The following is an 18,406-nucleotide window of genomic DNA, read 5'->3' as shown; positions in this document are numbered from 1 at the left end:
ACACTCAGTTACAAGCCCATTTGTTCCTTCTGAAGACCTGAAATTTTAAAATCAGGTATGATTTATTTTTTTAAATGCTAGATATGCATTATCTTTGCATTTATTTGATTAAATATGACATTCCGTGCAGATGTTCATAATCTCCAGACCATGAATCCTAATAATTTAATGATCTCTTGAATTTTTCAACATGAGGTTAGCATGTGGTTTTGAGTGAAAAAGTATTAAAAACATAAACTGTATTAAAAAAATGGATGTAGCCACAGTGACGTCATCCATTGGTTTGTGGACAACCATTTTGAAGCCTCGAGTTTGGCATTTTTGCCATTACCATGTTAGTTTATTGAAACCGGACATGGCGAGCGAGGGTTGGTTCTGGCTGAGAACTCAAGGAAGCTATACATACCCAGACAGTAACAACTTGTCAAGCGCATTGAAGCCACGCCCTAAAGCAGACTCTGCTGCGTAATTTATTTTACTGTACATGGGAGCTTACGTTACCAAATAAACATGATGATGTATTGAAAAAGAAGTGAAAATAGCAATTGGGACAATAAACTCATTTAGAAAATGTTTGATGAAATGAGAAGTAGGGTCATTTTGTCATGGACTTCTATACAGTTGAACTTGTTTTTGCAACCAGAGGAGTTGCCCCCTGCTGGCTATTTAAAATAATGTAGATCAAAGCACTTCAGCATTGACTTTACTTGTCAGAGCAGGAAGATGTGCTCATCTTTTATGTACAGTCTTCACTTGGATACTACTGAATGCGATAGGCATTTTTCCCAATCAAAGTGACCGTACAGAGCTGCCCCATAATAATGGAGGAATAAGCCACATCAGGCTTTGGATGTACAGCTTCTATATTAGAAATGTTAAATTTAGTGCTCTTACCAAGAAAGAAGAGGAGTTAAAGGATGCAATGGAGATGGAGTAAAGAATTTGAGACTTCTTCAGGGCCTTGAGCTCCTTTTCTCTGTAGCCCAAAACCTGCTCCAGGAAGGCCTTCTCCCAGGCATAAAACTTCAAGATCTTTATTCCGTTCAAGATCTCATTCATCAGTCTGATGCGTCCGTCCATGAACTTCATTTGAATCTCCTGTTGGTCAGACAGTGAGGTTTTTACATTTGATTGTTTGAAGCATATTAAGCTGAAACTGGGCCACAGTGGATGGACAATTAACCAGACCAAAGCAAATACATGAATTTGTGAACATGGGTTTGTCTGCTCTCATTACAGCTGTAGTCGTTTTCCTTAACCTCATAGAAACTTGTTTAATTCAGTAAGAATTTATAGCTTGTTACATTTTAGTGATTTTTATAACAAGGAAACAACAAAGGGCCAGGAATGTGGTCACTGTATTCAAGACTAAGTTCGATTAAGCTGGCATCCAAATTTACAGAACCGTCTGTTGTTTTTCCAAAGAAATGAAAAATTATGTCTTCCTGCTGCCCACCCTTTCCTGTCATTGTTTTTCAAACTTGTTATATGGGCCGGACATCAAAAGGACAAGAGAGAATGTACCATCCAGGCCAAACACCCACACAGCTCTTAAGCCACTATCTAAACCAGCTGTGGCATCCCTGACCTGACATGCCAGATGTCTGGGCAACTGGAGTGAAAGTGCAAAGAAATTCCTGCTTTTACCTGCAGCTTGCTTCTTTTCTTTGCAATGAATCCGTTGAGTGGAAAAATGAGAATGACAGTGGCAATTCCTGCCAAAGCTGATGGGCCAAGATGCTGAATAAAAGAAGGGATGAAACCGTGTCAAAGGGATTTTCACTTAAGTTGCATTTGTGCATGAATGGGAGGCATTGTGAAAACATTTCGACATACCTGCCAGAGGAAGAAGAGACAGAGAGCAATCTCGATAGGAGCCAGCCAGACAGCATTGAAGTACACCACAAAGTCCATGAGCTTCTGTGTGTCTGCTGAAACCAGATTCACAATCTCGCCCACAGTGCAAGTCCTCCTGGCAGAGCTGTTTATCACCAAAGACTGGATTGACAACAAAAGAGACAAAGGCATTTTAGCCTTCAGTGCAATGTGTACGATATAATTTTATACCTTGTAAAGACTTAACACAATCATTCATCTTAGGTGAGAGCTGTTAATGATGCACTGTGAATAGTTTTTCCAGTCTGGAAGGTGAAAATGTTTTTGTTTTCGCAATTTAAGACATAATTTATGTAGTCTGGCGGTTGGTGGCTACAAGTCCGCTGATACAGATTTACCCACCTTCCTATAAACCAAGCCCATAACAGCTGTCTTCACTCTCATTCCCACTGTGAAGCAAGTGTACATATACTGATGGTTGAAGAGGGACTGGAGGCAAGACAGCAGGAACATTAAAGTGGCATAGAAGTAGCCTTTCCACAGCGGAGCGTCTTCATCCCTCATAAAACCAAGGAGAAGACTGTGGAGGAAGAGAAGTAGGACATTAATGCTTCATAGGGATGTTCAGTAGTTTGCAAAATATTTTGTTAGACCTCCTGACATACTGTAATAAAGCTCTATTTCTTTATTTTCCTGGAAAGCCATGAATGACACAAAGCAAAGCAGACACAGATTTCATTCAATCTGGCATTATCTGACTTCCACTGTGTGCCTTTACCAAATGGCCTTGAGTGCTGCTGGCTGACTGGTCTACATAAAATGGCTCGGGTTGCACAACTGAGCTCGACCTGTGGTTGGGCTGCCCTCACACTTGGCCGGCGGTTCCCTTATTGTGGTCCGACAGCATTTCTACCATTTAGAGCCTCTCTGCCTGTCGTCCTTACTGGAGCACAGAGGGCTGTGGTCTCGTCTCCTTTTCTTGCTCACAGCTCCACGACCGTAATTAACACTTCCAGTGATTCTGTGCTGTGCATGAACAACAACATTCCAGTCTGACTGGTGAGATGGTGCGGCGGGTGGCGGAGCAGCCTGACCTGTTTTCACTGCTGCCAGCTTCTGTTGTTGTTCAGTTGTCTGGGTCATAAATCATTGAAATAATTGAAAATAGGCCTATCTATCTATATCTCTATCTCCATATCTATTTTGGACTGTGATATTTTTGCTGGCTGTTTCTTCATTAAATCATTATACTGGGAAACTATGGTATCCTTTCTCTTAAATCTCAAAATTGAATTGGACAGTTAGCCCCCCAAAGGACAATAAAACCCAATTTTACTCTGGCACGGATTGTTATGCAATCCAGGTAATTTCAGCTTGAGCTGAGGTTTGGAAAGGTTTGGCTGCAGCTTGCCTTAATACACTACACTCTGTGCCATTTGGTTTGTGGGACTCCAAGCAATGAAAAAGTTATATTTGACTAACTCAGGAGCCATGTCTTTATCCAAATATAATGGCCTAGTTACTGCACAGTGGCACAGTAACCTTCTTATGAGCAGTATCATTAAGAATTTCTTGATGTCAGCGTAAAGCTGCTTGACTTCTATCTTCATGGCCACAACATTTCCAATTTATATTTGAAAGAGAGTTATTTTGAGAGAAAAATCCTTGAGCTTCATGGAACTGGGTTGAGATACAGCTCGAAATATTAGCACCCGGTAAAAGCAGATTTAAGATTTTGGTGTCTTACCTCAGCACTTGAGGGATGGCGAACATGAAGGCATCATGGAATATGATACACAGGGTTCCAGTCAGGAAATACGGACCAAAATTGCGAGCTAATGTCCTGAGCAGGAAGAAGCCAGAAATCTGCTCCTTCTGCAGCTTCCTGAGGAGCTGAGCCTGGTCTTGCAGTCTGCTGCCCATTGCCACGCCTGACGCTAAGGCCTTCTCCTGCCTGCACGAGGGAGAAGACACACTGAGTTAGAGACAAGACATCTGTGCTAGAGATGCACCAAAATGGTGCTGATAGCTTTCAAGTCTTTAATGTAAAACAACTGCTATTTGTTTCACCACTGGACTAGACTGCAGAGTTCACCAGCAGCTGTGAAAAGCATTTTTTGCTGGAATAATTATTAAACTTAATGATGGTTTTCAGAGTCCTGGATCATTTTAACAAGCCTTGACAATGACACAGGGCTCGTGTCTTGACAATATGGTGCTGTGTCCTCAAAGGACTCGTTGGGGCCTTTTTTTAGCCCACAGTGCCCACAGCGATGAGACATCCAGAATGCCAATTTACCACAGTCATAGCTAAATCAAAGCCTGCTTGGGTCATTAATTCAGCTAGCACCACGTTGAATGTTTGGCCAAACTGCAATAAAATGGAACTGACTCTTTGGCTGTTAAACTATGACACTAGTTAGAGCAGTACAATGGAGCGCAGGCCTGCGTTGTGAGGCAGGAGAAACATGAAAGACAACATGTGCATGTCCTGCACGTCATTTCCTAGTGTTCCCTGCTGCACATTAATCCAGCGACTGCTGGCTGATACACATAGAACATTACTCAGCCAAGCACAGAGGTCATTAAAAGGGCACTCCAAAGATGTCACTCAGTTCACTCGTCATGTGGAGCTCCAGTCATTCAGTGGAAAAAAATACTTGTATGGTGTGTTCTCTTGCTCTGGGAGCTTTCCAAAGTCTGAGAAGTAGGGATGGTGTTCAGTAAATGAGAGTTATTGAGGCTTAGGATTAAAATGAAACAAAAAATTTAGAACAGAGAGTCTTCTTCACAGACCGGGGACTTGGAGTTTGAAAGCGATGCTGTTGGCAGCATTATAGAAAAAGGAGGATCCAGTGTTTTTGGTGCATTACGCAAACTAATGCAGTACTAAATGACTGGACAAACTGATTAAACTGTCAAATGTAACTAATTCTCACTTCTGAATTTTGGCACATTCAGCTGTCCAGTCCTCTTGCAGCTCAGAAATGATCTTGTGCGAAGTGTCTTCCTCCCTCAGGGTCCACAGATCCTCCGCCTCCAGCGGAGTGCGATATCCTTTCACAACAAGCCTGGGGAGGGAACACAAGGAGATGATTCACAGACACAATCACCAGCAAAACACACATATTATTGTAAACAAGTACAAACAGTTTCTGTAGTGAGTTAGATTTTTCCAAAAAATGAAGGGTTTTTAAAGAACCAACTTACCCAGTGAACCACCAGAAGAGAATCTTTGACAGGAAAGAGGCATCTTTGACGGGACAGGGATTCTGCAACAGATTAGAGACCAGACTCACTGTTGTTTTCGCAGTAAATCTCTCACCACTTAAAGGATTTTGAGAAACACACAGCCGTCTGTTGACAGTTGAACGGGGAACTTGTGAGGGGTGTGTTTCAAGAATGTTAATGTGTGTAAACCACACTGTACACTCAGGTGGTCCATTGTGGGGAGCAAAGGCCATGAACTCCCACAGGACAGAATAAATAGAGCTCAGTGTTAGCGCAGGGTGAGGATGACGTTCTGAGATCGAGTGCAGACAGAGCGGAAATGTGTCATCACAAACTGTCCAACAAACGGATAGGCACACACACATGCAGACATGGAGAGTTTGTGCTCTCACGCATACTTTATGGCATCTCTTCCACCCTGCCACCCCCTCACCAGGGTGTTTGCTCTCCTCGTTACCCGCACTCTTGCTTTGTCCCCTCACTTCCTCTCTTCCTGTGAGTAACTCTAACCAGATCGACAGGCGGAGGAGGTGGAAGAAAGAAAAAATAAAAAGAGGAGGGTACACCAATGGGTGTGTCCACCATGCCAGACTGTGGCTTCTGCACCCTCAGCCTCCTCACCGCCAGCCGAGAGTTTGTTAGGGACTTTTCCAGCTATTTTGATTGTTTATCACCGGGGAAATATTACATCACATGCTGGTTTGATTGATTGTGAGCTCATTTTCATTCACCTGTCAGTTGCCCTGAAGTTATCTTGAGTTTCTGCCAAGCTCGCGTTTGATGGGAAAGTGAGATGTGTATTAAATGATGGCTTTGCTGCCGTGTGGTCACAGACTCATGATGTTATCTAACATGTGTGAGTCGTAGTCAAGGTATGCAGCGTCAAACACACGCTTATTCACACTTCCCACATAGGAAGCCAAAGTAAAGTGAGAGAGGAAGGAGGGAGGAGGTGAATCACATCATTTCCTCCAAAAGGGAAAAGTGTCTCGAAAACAAAAGTTGAAAACCACAAAACAGCTACTTAGGTATTTTCCTTTCCTGGGGTATTGGATAGGAGTGTCTATATTCAACAGAAGTGGGAGGCATTCTCCTCTGCCTACCTTTTCCAAGATGGCTTTTCCCTCTGGAGGCTGGTCAGCAAAACAGCACAGGAAGAGCTGGGCCAGTTGAATTGTGAAGTAGGAGAAGAAGGCGAGGTATCGTACAATATCTGATGCGATGCCCTGTCGGATAAATAAGAAAACACACAATAAACGACACCGTTTGGGGGCTGAAAATGCCAGAATCAGTGAGAGTTCTCGGAGTTAATTTGCTTCAATCTATTCCAGGCACATCTTGTAAGTTAGCCGTTTTTTTAAGCTGGGGACGCAATTAATTGGCTTTGTGGCCGAGCGCATGCCACAGAAAAACAACCCTCTTCTTACGTGGAGGTTTTTCCTTGGATCAAAATGTGCTTTGGCTGTTTCATCTCTTTCAACATAACTTAACAAATCACATAACATCCTGTGGTATACTGCATCATTTATCACCGCCGTGGGCTTTGAGTGCTGTTTCACAACAGCAACAAATTCATTATATTGCTTCCCCCTTGCCTACATATTGTATAGCGGAGGATGGTTTATGTACCAACATCACAGACACAATAAAGAGTATTTTGGACCTTAAAGCTAAATCAGGGTGAAAACCCAGAGTCCTTAATGGTGTACTGTATATAAATGAAGCAATGGTTAAAGTTGCCTCTCAGTCACGCTAGCCCATATCTGTAAATAGGGAGATTGCGGTTTTACAAACCAGCACCCTTACTTTCAATCAAGGGAGCAGCTGCAATATTAACCACTCAGAGACTTTTGTGAAATGTAGGACTTGCATGTTATTCCTGACGTACAGAAATTGTGGGTTCTGGCACAGGCATTGTTTACTACTGGGTTAACGCTGCTGCCACAGTCAGGCTGTTGTGCAGCAGTATGCATGAAAGTTGAAGCCATGGTAAACAGTAAAATGATTTTCTTCGAAAAATGTGGTGCTGTGCCCAGAAAGGAGATACAAAGGGGCCAAATGGATCCGGCCACACAGTTTAAAAAAACGAAACAGGGTCAGGATGGTCGGAGAGTGGGTGGGAAAAATGTAGGTCAAGAAACTAAGAATGGCCAAAGGTCCACAAACATGAACTCTGTCAACTCGAGCCATCAACACCGCAATGTGAATTAGACACTTTGTGTATAAATATTTTGAAAATGTCTCAGTGTGCTATATAAATGGAAGCTGACACAGATGACAACTGCTGAGCTGTGCTGCTTCATTCTTGGTCTTTCACTTGTTATCGTCCATCATACCAAAACTATAACACAAACACAGACACAAATACAAGAGAATGGTCAAGCTTTAAAGTTCTATTTTAGGTTACTAACACTGAACGGGATAAACGGGGAAAGGATAATGCTTTTTATTCAGATCAGAATCATGTTTGCAACGTAGAAAGACAAAGGCTAGATCTGCTATTTCACATTTTTGTAAACAATTTTTGAAGGAAGTATTTGTCTCTAATGTCTTATCTTCCACCTGTGCATTTGACGTCTGTTCACTTTGGAATTAATGCACTGTTACGGTTGCAGCTGTATGGATGTTAAAGTCATTAATTTACATTCATGGAAGCACGCTTATTCACTCTCTTGCCAAGTTAAGAAGATTGATTCCACTTTCCTATCTGCATGTTTGGCAAGAGCAACTATCAGACGATTAGTTTATCTTCTAAAGACATAAAACATGAGGAAGCAGAGAACTTGCCTCTGTCTAAGCTGACAAAATCTGCCTTTTAAACTAACTTGTAGATATTTGGTTGAACTTGCACAAAATCCAAGATACAAAAGCAACAATGTACCCATTTTTAGAGCTGAACATTCTGGTTTTGATCTGTTTTTACCGTTTGACAAAGACAAACAAAACATAACCTGTTAATTATTACTCTTTTTTTTAAAAACTTTCCTCCCTTTTTACTGTCTTTGTGGTGAGCCAAGCTAACTAGCTGTAGCTTCAAATAAACATACAGATATAAACGTGGTATCAGCCTTCTATTCGGAGTCTTGGCAAGGATGCAAATAAGCATGGTGTCTCTAAACTCTTCATTCAGCAGCAGTTGCATAATATTTGAGTAAAAGCCAATTATCACTTCCTTGATTTTATTAGTTTCAGGGTGCAGTGAGCAGTCATAACTCCATCTAATAAAATTTTTTCAGTTGTCTTGATTATCCAAATTTGGCAGCATCTTCTGTAAATCAGAAAAATATCATTTAATATTGCTCTTTAAAATATACATTATCTATTTGAGGTTTATTAGCCAAAGCTTTGATAGCAAGCAGTTTTTGCAGAAAATGTGGGTTTTTAAGAAGCTGATAAACAGAATCCAGCATATAGATCTGATGCATCAAGACTTAGAGATATGGTTTGGAAGATAAGTACATGAGCGGTCAGGGTGGTCACATATGCATCTTCTGCGCACGTGTGGTTGTATGAAATGCAAACATCTGGGCCTCTAAATTGTAAATGGCTTTGCATTATGTGTGGATGCATAGATTTCCATCTGGCTGTGTTTACAGCAGTGTAGGCCCATAAACACAGCGCTGACGTTCCTCTGGTCTGACCCTGGGCTGCCATGTCTCACCAGCATTTATCCCAGGGCCATCATCTCTCCCCCAAGCAGTGTGGGAATGTCACACTGAGAACGATAAAACAGAAATATGGATGTGTGTGTGTGTTTTTATAGAAATGCAAATGTGACTGCCCCATGGCTGCTTGCTCTTAAATACAAACTCACCCCATACAACAATGATTGCAATGTCTGACAGGAGACACAGGAAGAAAAGGCAACCTTAAACACACACAGGCCTGACCAGAATTGGCAGTGTCATCCTCCAACACTCTGTGTTAACTTTAGGTTACCTTGGTTAAAATTGGGGGATGAAATAGAAACTCTGCTGACACAGGGTATATGTCAAGCTGTGCTGCTGGAATCTAGTGTCTAGACTATGGGTAGACCTGATTAGATATCCCTGAAGGGTGTTTTGACACTGCAGGTTCACTGAGTTCAAGCTGGACACACAGATTCAATTTGACTGCAACCAATTTCTGAATTTCAGTATAAAACGGAGTGTTGATGCTTGGAATGTGTCCTATCTTGTGTAAATGCATAAGGCAGGGGAATGATATTTATATTAAATGATATGGTGTTGTGTTCATTTATCATATTTATTGATAGGCCAAATACATACCTCATCCATGGCCAGTTGGATCTTCGCTCTAAGAGGCACCAGGGAACAGACAACAGCCAAGACCCAGAAAAGGAATAGGAATACAGACGAGCGACATCCCCTTATTCTTTCCAACTGGATAATGCATAGCGCCAGGATCTACACAGACACACACACACACACACACACACACACACACACACACACACACACACACACACACCACACACACACACACACACACACACACACACACACAGACTTAATTTAAGAATTCACGTGTGGCCCAGAGAGCAGAGAGACAAAACTCTGATCTGTGATGTCACATTGAGGAACTACCTGGAGCGACACAATGGACAACAACAGGGATTTCCAAATGTGAATCCACTTTTCGAAATCAAACTAATGTTATTGACATATAAGCAATATAATACTTTCTCCTTTTGTGGTAGACAGTTCATTTTCATGCCACATAGAGTGGTTCCAATAAACTCCTTTCCAAGTTGTAATTCAGTGCTAATTCAGTTGAGGAAAATAAAACACTAATCCCCATGTATTCCTGCCAGTGTCACGGTCAGTGTTTTCAATGGAGCATAGAGAATATAGTCAGATTTAGTCTGATCTAATGCAGTCGATGGTGGTTTTGAAACAGAACTTGTGATTCTGGGAATTCCCTGGCTGCAGGCGCACATGTGACTTGCCTGACTTCTGTCCACAAAAAATGGCATATATATGGTATGCCGCAATCCCTGCACACTTCGCTAAAGGTTGTTATATATATCCTCCTAAAAATCCTCTATACCATGATGTTTTCTCAGAAATAAGACTGATCCAGTGTTTTTGTCCATCCTTGGAGGAGTGGTACATCTGCCTGCGAACCACTGTAATTGGGCCCTCACTGAGTGGCTGGCCAAGTGAGACGTCACATTGTCATGCCAGCTCATCACCAAGTGGAGAGAAAGCGGGTTTGGGTTTCATAATGAGTACCACATTGGTTACACTGGGATGAGCCACAGTGCTGTCCTGTTATAAACAAGTGGTCTGGTAATTATATAGGTTTTTTTGCATCAACAACCTGATGCGTTTTATGGGGAGATGTGCACACATTTCTGTAAGGTGGCCAAGAGGGTCAACATTTCTCTGTATACGGTTGATATAAACAACATTTGCAGTTTTTGTATATTTGTTGCAGTGACACGGAGTCATTTATTGGGTTGTTCACTCATTTTATCTGCTCATTTGATACCTGCCAGTCCATCAGAGAATGAACACAAATAGACACTTACAATCATACCTATGGGGAATTTAGAGTCTCCAGTCAACCTGACTTGAATGTCTTTGGGATATTGGCACATCTACAGTATGGAGGGGATGTGAACACAAAGACGACATGCAAACTCAACATTTTATGCACTTTATGGGTAGAAATGATCTAATTACAGATACTGTAATTACTACTAACTGAGTAGTTCTTTTGGTTTTGTTATGAGTGTTAGTCAAAGGCAACTTGCTTTTTTTATGGTTTTTCGAATCTTTCTGGTTTCTTTCAAGAACCAAAAATAGAAATCCAACTGCCTTTTACTGAAGCTTTAGGATGACCATAACCTTGATGATTCAGATTCTGCACAGACATTTAGGTTTGCCCTTTTTCCTTACTAGTTATCAACACAGCAGATGCTCATAATTTGAATCTTCCTTTACTGACTGCAGCAATTTGACAACATTTTATCACCTTATTAAGATAACTATTGTCAGATTTTTCACACATCCTGAAGATATGGAGCAGCATTATCATTCATTTGGAGTTGTGTTTGTGTTTCCAGCTGAGGAATGTAACTCTAATAGAAGCACTTCTTTTTTTAAGCTCAGTTTTGGTCTCCACCACCCGCTAAATGCTTTACTATTTTCACTAGCTAGTCACTGAGTGTAGCTGCTGTTTGACACTGGACATTTAAGAAGTTTATAATGGGCTTTAAGATGTTTTTTCTTTCTTTCTGGAAACTGTGCTGCCAAAAATGGTGAGATTAGAATTAAACAGTGAAGATGGAGATCATGAATTTAAAACAGTTTGCTGAAAGTTGCTAGAGCTGAAGGGAACTGCAGAGTGGGTTGATAATGTCTATGGAGTCGTCACAGACACATTTGATCCACAGTTGATGTAATGAAAATGACTAATGCTGCTTTAAAGCAAGCACTGTCTTTCACTGAAATGCAGATTTTCCTGGAGTTTTAATAAACTCAAGGCAAAGTCCTGAAGCCCTATGTGGGACTGCGTATCTCCTACATCTATAACACCCGCAGTGGTTTCCCAGCAGTACCAAGCCCATGGGAGGAACTTTCTGTTCTTAACAGCTTGTACTTTCACCCCTAATGGCATGAGGCTGCATCAGCCTCAATCCAAGCCTGAACATAAAGCTGCCCTTTGGTCACCATAGGTTATAAGCAGGGTCCCTCCTATTCCTCCTATTCCGAGCCTTCCGTTCTGACTTGCCATATTGCTGCAAACCATCAACCCATCTGTTTGCACAAGTCAGTGGGTGGAACTAACTCCATCACGAAGGCCTGAATCAAAACCCTACCTTATAATTACATGGGAAGTGTGCAGTTCTAGGGAAGGAATAGAAGCTTTACGTCATGGTATTACTGATTATAGTGGGTGTCATGTGTGCACTTTTCATCAATAGCGACCGCGTTTCATTCGTGGGCCGACTAGCTTGGGCATAAAGCGTTCTCATACATTAACTCAAGTTGAAGGGCCACAAAACAAGTCGGTCAGAGCAACAAGAGCACAGTGTTCCCTTCCTGCACCCAGGGAACAAGTGGTGGTATGTGGCTACAATCAACATCGAGAAAATTACATCCTTTGATAAAGATAAATCTGGTAAGTAGATTAAGATTGGTGACATGCTCTTAATATGATGTAGTAGATTTGTTTGTTGTCTGGCCCCCCAATGTGAGAAATCATATCCCCAAAATAAATGACCTTTTTTTGAGACATATCCCTCGATACAAGAGACGTCTCAGTGTATTTTTTGCCCAAACACGTGCTGGTATTTACTCAGGAGTCTGCAAAGACCACAGGTGGGCAAAGCTGTCTGACTTGGAGGGAGTGAGACTGAGCAGGACCTGTATAAGGCTGCACAGAGAGGAAGCTTTGTAAGTAAAGCTATACAGCTTTAGAGGCTCATAGGACTACAGCAACCATTCCGATCAGGGCTCTGCACTCTTTTACCTCATTGTAATCTCATATCTCTCCTGCTTAGGATAAACAGCGTTTAAAACTAGCCATGCCACCCACGTCGAGCTGCACACCTCATCTGTTTTGCCTACTCATCCAAGTAAAGTATCGTTTAAAATGCGCCGAAAATGAGTGGGATCGATGTTCTGAGAAACGTACAGGGCGATTTCCATCAACAAAGGCGACTGGAAACATTTCTCTGATTGCATAGCAGCCCTTATCTTCTATAAATAATGTCCTGTAGCCCACCCTGCATGTCGCCCTGATCCAGGCCAGTGAGGCCACTATGGTTTGATTTGAGAGGGAAGAGACAAACAAAACTTGTAAAGATTAAAGATCTCACCCAAACTGCAAAGGTCTTACTTGGATCTGGACATCTGATCTGTTTTGGCTGTTTTTTATTTTGTAGAGATCAGTGTACAAACAATACATTTTGGTTGTGGTTCAATTTATTCCAAACCTCGGATTCTTACTGTGAAGGAGTCTGAATGAATATTTCGTCCTTTATCTTTTCTTTTCTGCTGTGCTGCGGCGTTGCAATTAAATATAATGCACCTTAAATATAGTTTTGGTCAGAACAATGGCGCTCAAATAAGAATCTGGCGTCAAAACTTCCAGTCCAATGTTACACCTGTAGCCTATATAAAGACTCAATCTTTCTATGTAATTAGGGTTAGCACAGACTACAATTGTGTGTCATCACCTTTGTATTTGATGGTTTTGAGTTTTTTAAAGACAAACCAAAAGGTTGGAAGACGGTCATATGAACTCGATGTGCATTAGTAAAGACAAATTACATAACTGGCCAAGCATCAACTGTAACTGGATGAAAGCTCTTGAGAGGACAAGTGCTGACTGTGCAGCTAGTATTTATGAGTGTTTATGACAGATTGGCATCATATTTATAATGATGTGGTGAAAACAATACAGTATATACTTTGGAAAAGTACAGTTCATGCTGCATTTTGGCCTGTAAAATATCTGAACCATTATATATATACAGTATTTAATTTCATTATGACGAACAGTCTGTCCCTGCAAGGCACATATTACATTTCTTTGCATTGGAACTTTGCACATACGTACTTGACAGGGATTCCACATCAAACAGTAGTTGATGTCATTACATATGTACCCTGCACTGATGAGTGATGTCAAGTGCTGTGTTTACAGGGTACTGTAATATTTACATTGCCTGCAACACTATAAATCCATCCCTAGTTATGCATCTTTGCACCTCAGTGTCTGGCCAACATTTTGTACATACACTATATATTCTTTCATGTGTTTGCACATTGACATGTGAGCCAGCAGGGACATAGGCTGAAATATTCCCAAAACTTCTCCGTTACCCAGAGCAACTCCAGGGAGGAGGATGTTAAATGTGCAACGTGAGCTACAATTCATTACAGCTCAAGCTTTTTTTAATATAAATACCCTGGACACATTAACCTATTGCACAATTTCATGATTATTTTGCATTCACTGAATGAAAACCCTTTTAAAACTTTGTCGGAAATAAAGCTGCTCACTTGCTTATTACTAGAGACTTAACATTAGGGTTATTGCACATTTCTATCACACCCAGTTGGACTTCAGTGGCACTTAAGATAAGCAATTTCCCCCTTCAGTTTTGCAATACAAACACATATAGTGTTTTAAGTGAATGGGGAATATATTGCACCGAACCATGCTGTTTTCCAAAATCAGTGCTTTGCAGGTTGCAACGTGTCTACCCAAGTCGTCTAAAGAAAGGAAGTCTCTGAAGTGGGCTTAGCTTTTACAGCTCAATAAAGCATAAAATTTTAATGATCTGATTTGGACAGAGGTAGGTTTGTGAGTAAACATTAGAAAAAAAGCCACATTATTTACCACGGTCATGCTGCGTATGATGGGGCTGAGTAAGAAGACCATGTGCTGCTGGATCTCTTGGCTTCTCTCCAGCAGGATGTAGAAGAACTCCACAAAACCAAACGAGGCCAGCAGGAAACCCAGCACCTGGACAAAACCAAAAGGCAAAGGGAGACCGATTGAAGAGACGGTGTGTTGATATTGGGGATATTTTTGGGAAAAAAATAGCTGAAGTGTTCTTTCTGTGATGTGAAAACCTCAAACAATAAGACTGGCCACTATCTGTGTGATATCTCACCATTTTGGCAGTGCAGAGGCAGGACATTTGAATGCGTCCACGGTCATGGCAGTAGAGATGAAGACAGTAGAAAGGAACCAGCAACCACAGATAGATACAGGGGACCCACACCAGCACCGTGTTCTGGAAACACTGGGTTAGGTCCGGGTTGGCCGTGTACCATGTACGGTTCCAGTCCTGCACCACACGGAGAGAGTCAAGAGTTCAGATCAAAAGAATATACTTAAAAGTCAGAAACTGAGGTCAAACTGTGAGATTATATTCATCATCTGACAAACTGAGCGAGGCGAGCGCCAAGTCCAGAGAATCCAGACTTGGTGCAGGTCCTACTTTTCATGCATCAAGCCAGTGGAGAGTGAAAACCGCAGCAAGTCAACAGAAAATGTGTCTGTGCCCAATCCTGACAGAGTGTGAGCTGGAAGAGGCCTCCTTTTTACTAAAAAGCTGAGTCACTTCTGGGATTTTTCTGACCACGTCTCTGGCCTGTTTCCTAATTCGAGTTGGACAATGCCGCTGTCAACACATTAAACTGTGAGGTCAATGACTATACTAATAATGTAGCCCATAAACAATAAAAAAAAAAAAAAAGGCGCATGCAGACGAGGTGTGTTGGCAAAATGCTCCCAAAAGTTTGCAATTACGCAACAGCAGCTCAAACCAGGATAGGTTGTCTGTTGTTTAAAAAGAACACACTACAGGGAGCTAAGTGGCTTGTTGTTGTCTTGCTTCCCTTGTTTATCACCTCGCTGGCCTAATGAGGGGCAGGGTGTCTGCCTGTGCTAACGAGACTGCCCTGCGGAGTCACCACAGGAAGCGGTTTAAAGCCTCTAGCATGGCACAGCAGTCTGGCCCCGCTGGTTGACTCCCAACTGGGATAAGGTAGAGTGGCCACAATTGATGGCAGCTGCAGGGTCATTACGTAACAGCCTTTGCGGCCCTGTGAATGAACCGCGGCAGGTGAGACGAACTTCGCAGAGAGAGAGACGCTGCAGCTTGTGTCTGAGCATGAATAGTGATTAATTCACGTTTACCATCAATCGCTGCCTCTGGAGCCACAAGGGTCTGAATCATCTGACTGTAATGGCTGCTTGTTTCACTTCAGACCTTTGCCCATCTTCACCACAGCGTCACAAAAGTTCTATCCCCACATAAATCCTCATAAAATATCTGGTTATGTAATAAATGCACCTTATTGCAGGTACTGTAAACTTGTGACCCCTGTGAACTCTGATACACCAAAGCCCATTTAAGTGATAAATCTCCTGCAGCGAGTGGGAGGCTACTTTCACAGACCCTTCTGACTCCTGCGGTCAATGGCAAGCAGATGAACAGAGCACTTTTATAAAGAAATCCAAAGCCTCTCTCCGTTCTTGCTCAATACTCATCCTGTTTCTCACCCTTTGCTGAAATGGTTGCAGTAAACCTTTATGTGCCAACAACTGTGACAAGGTGTCTATTTTTACCTGACAAACACAGTGATGTGAAAGTGGAGGATAGAGACTTTTCTGTGCTGCAAATCTGCTGAGTGTCACTCTTTACATCATCTCTGTTTCCTGAGCCAATGCAGTGCCTATTAATCCCTTGCAATGCAAATCATGTGCTGCAATTTCACACAGCTACATTCTCTCCAGATTCCAGATCGGGTTGATTTTAACAGAAATAAACAAACTACACTTCTGATTTCCTAAACTGGCCCCTTTCAAAATTTATCCACACTGAAAGGCTTCAGGTTTAGGTGTTCCTGGATGAAACCTCCTCTGCTGAGCTGAACTGCATGTTCAGTATTAAAGCCACATAAATCCCCATCGCTACCCCAAGGCCTGTGAGACCTGTGAGTCAGCAGTGACGTTGTTTCAAAAGTATGTAAAAGGTTGATACAGTTAATAATTGAGGCTACTTTGGAGCCAACACACAGACAAAAACATCTGTTACAACATCCTGTATGCTGTGATGGATGTAACACAGCTAAGAACACCGCATCTGTATTTTGAAGTTTTATGGCAACGAGGACTGCACGAGTTCACTTTCAATTTCTCCCAAACTGATGGCTGTTGTTCTGCAGAAGCAAAAACAGAGAATGAGCTGTAATGAGAACCAGAAACAGAGAGAAAAAAGGGGGGAAAGTGAAGCTGCAACCAAGTGTGTGCAGTAATTTGGGCATTCCAGCTGGATCGTAGCCATTCTTCTATTTTCGAGCTGGGATTCAGAATGTTGAGGTTTGCTAACATACAAGACTTAAAAAGCCTTTCCAAGTACAGCAGCAGTACAGTGTGACGCATTCCCACCATCCAGCATCGTTGTGCTGAATCACAGAGGCAGAGTGACGGTAAACACAAGTCTGACACGCAACAAGGGCCAAATCTCCCAGTCAGACTTTCTTTTGATTAGATTGCTAATACAAACTTAAAGTACAGGCTCCAAACTAAGGAGAACATGGTATGACATAGTGATTCTCTTCTTGTACAGCTGCCAGCTGACAATTCAGGTTAAACTCATGCCCCTGTTCCTGTCTGACATGTATGGTTATTATTATTAATTCTGTTATTTAGCAAAGCACAGAAAAACCTTGTCTAAGACAAAGACTTAAAGAATTCTTTGTCTTAGGAGTGACAAAGCTCAGAGCCAAAGAGTGCATGTTAATGTGGCTAATAATAATGGAATTAATGATTAAATCGTAGAAATTCTCAGGAAATTCAGAAGCGTAAGCAAAAATGATGATTATATCATTGAATTTTGCACTTTAGATCCCCTAAACAGTTGATGCTTATCATGCAGCCTCAGAATCACAGAAACACATTTTTGTATTTAGTCATTAAAAGGCTGTTAGCTCAAAAGAAACAAGCACACATTTGTAGTGACATAACAGTGTCAAACTCCTGATACCTGAACCGGATACATAAATTCTCAGGATAAAGCAAGTTAGAAAGAGTGAGCAAAATAAGAATTACATCATTGTGTTATGCGCTTAACTTTCCCTAAGCAACAGCTGATGCTCGTCATTCAGCCTCAGAAACACAGAAACGCATTTTTGCATTTAGATCTAGTAATTAATATGCTATTAGCTCACATGAAGTTAAAAACAAAACTGTAGTGACATGGCAGTAATGCCAAACTCTCGTTACCTGAGCTGGAAATGATTTTAGTGTAATTCTTTGTGGCAGAAAACAGCAAACACACACACTCTCGTGATTCCAGGGTCATGAACACATGATTAACTCACCCACAGAGGGTCCAGGCCACTGAGTCTGCAGAAGGCATCCATCCACTTGCTTGCTCCTTCCTCCCTGATGCTCCACTTGTGTTGGTCGTTCAGCCCTGATCTTTACACTGGGCAGCACACACACTCAGCAGCAGCGGCAGCACCACTTCTTTGTGTGTGTGTGTGTGTGTGTGTGTGTGTGTGTGTGTGTGTGTGTGTGTGTGTGATGGGGGAGAAAGAGTGCACTATGTGTGTCCTTATTAGACTCCCCTTGCTGTGATGTTAGTACTTCTTGGGTTTTCTTGTCTGTCTGTCTGTCTGGGTGGCACAGTCTGTGTTTATTAGTGTGTGTTTGAGTGTGTATGACTTTGCCTTCCCTTTTTAATAAAACATCTTCTGTCTGAATGAACCTCTGTTTCTGTCTCTGCCTCGCTGTTTGAACTGCTGCTGCCCTGAGATTCTGTGTCTTTCTGACTCTCTCTCAGTCTGCCGGCTGTTTATGAGTG

General features: G+C 41.9%; 1 protein-coding gene across 1 annotated transcript in view; it reads right to left on the bottom strand.

The window, feature by feature from the left end:
- The window catches only part of abcc6a (ATP-binding cassette, sub-family C (CFTR/MRP), member 6a), a 26,572-nt gene extending 8,166 nt beyond the window's left edge, over positions 1–18,406 (bottom strand). The window contains exons 1-12 of the mRNA XM_023289437.3: positions 17,922–18,406; positions 14,702–14,878; positions 14,425–14,550; positions 9,336–9,473; positions 6,171–6,293; positions 5,047–5,108; positions 4,776–4,907; positions 3,584–3,790; positions 2,239–2,416; positions 1,837–1,998; positions 1,648–1,740; positions 895–1,098 (exon numbers count right to left, since the gene is read on the bottom strand). Of these exons, the coding sequence (XP_023145205.2) occupies positions 895–1,098; positions 1,648–1,740; positions 1,837–1,998; positions 2,239–2,416; positions 3,584–3,790; positions 4,776–4,907; positions 5,047–5,108; positions 6,171–6,293; positions 9,336–9,473; positions 14,425–14,550; positions 14,702–14,878; positions 17,922–17,963 (1,644 nt within the window). The 5' untranslated portion in view covers positions 17,964–18,406. The remainder of the gene's footprint in view (positions 1–894; positions 1,099–1,647; positions 1,741–1,836; positions 1,999–2,238; positions 2,417–3,583; positions 3,791–4,775; positions 4,908–5,046; positions 5,109–6,170; positions 6,294–9,335; positions 9,474–14,424; positions 14,551–14,701; positions 14,879–17,921) is intronic.

This window comes from Amphiprion ocellaris, chromosome 4 (assembly GCF_022539595.1).
Source record: "Amphiprion ocellaris isolate individual 3 ecotype Okinawa chromosome 4, ASM2253959v1, whole genome shotgun sequence".
In the NCBI taxonomy this organism is placed as follows: Eukaryota; Metazoa; Chordata; class Actinopteri; family Pomacentridae; genus Amphiprion; species Amphiprion ocellaris.
The sequence above is the reverse complement of the archived record's forward strand: the minus strand, read 5'-3'. Positions and strand labels throughout refer to the sequence as shown.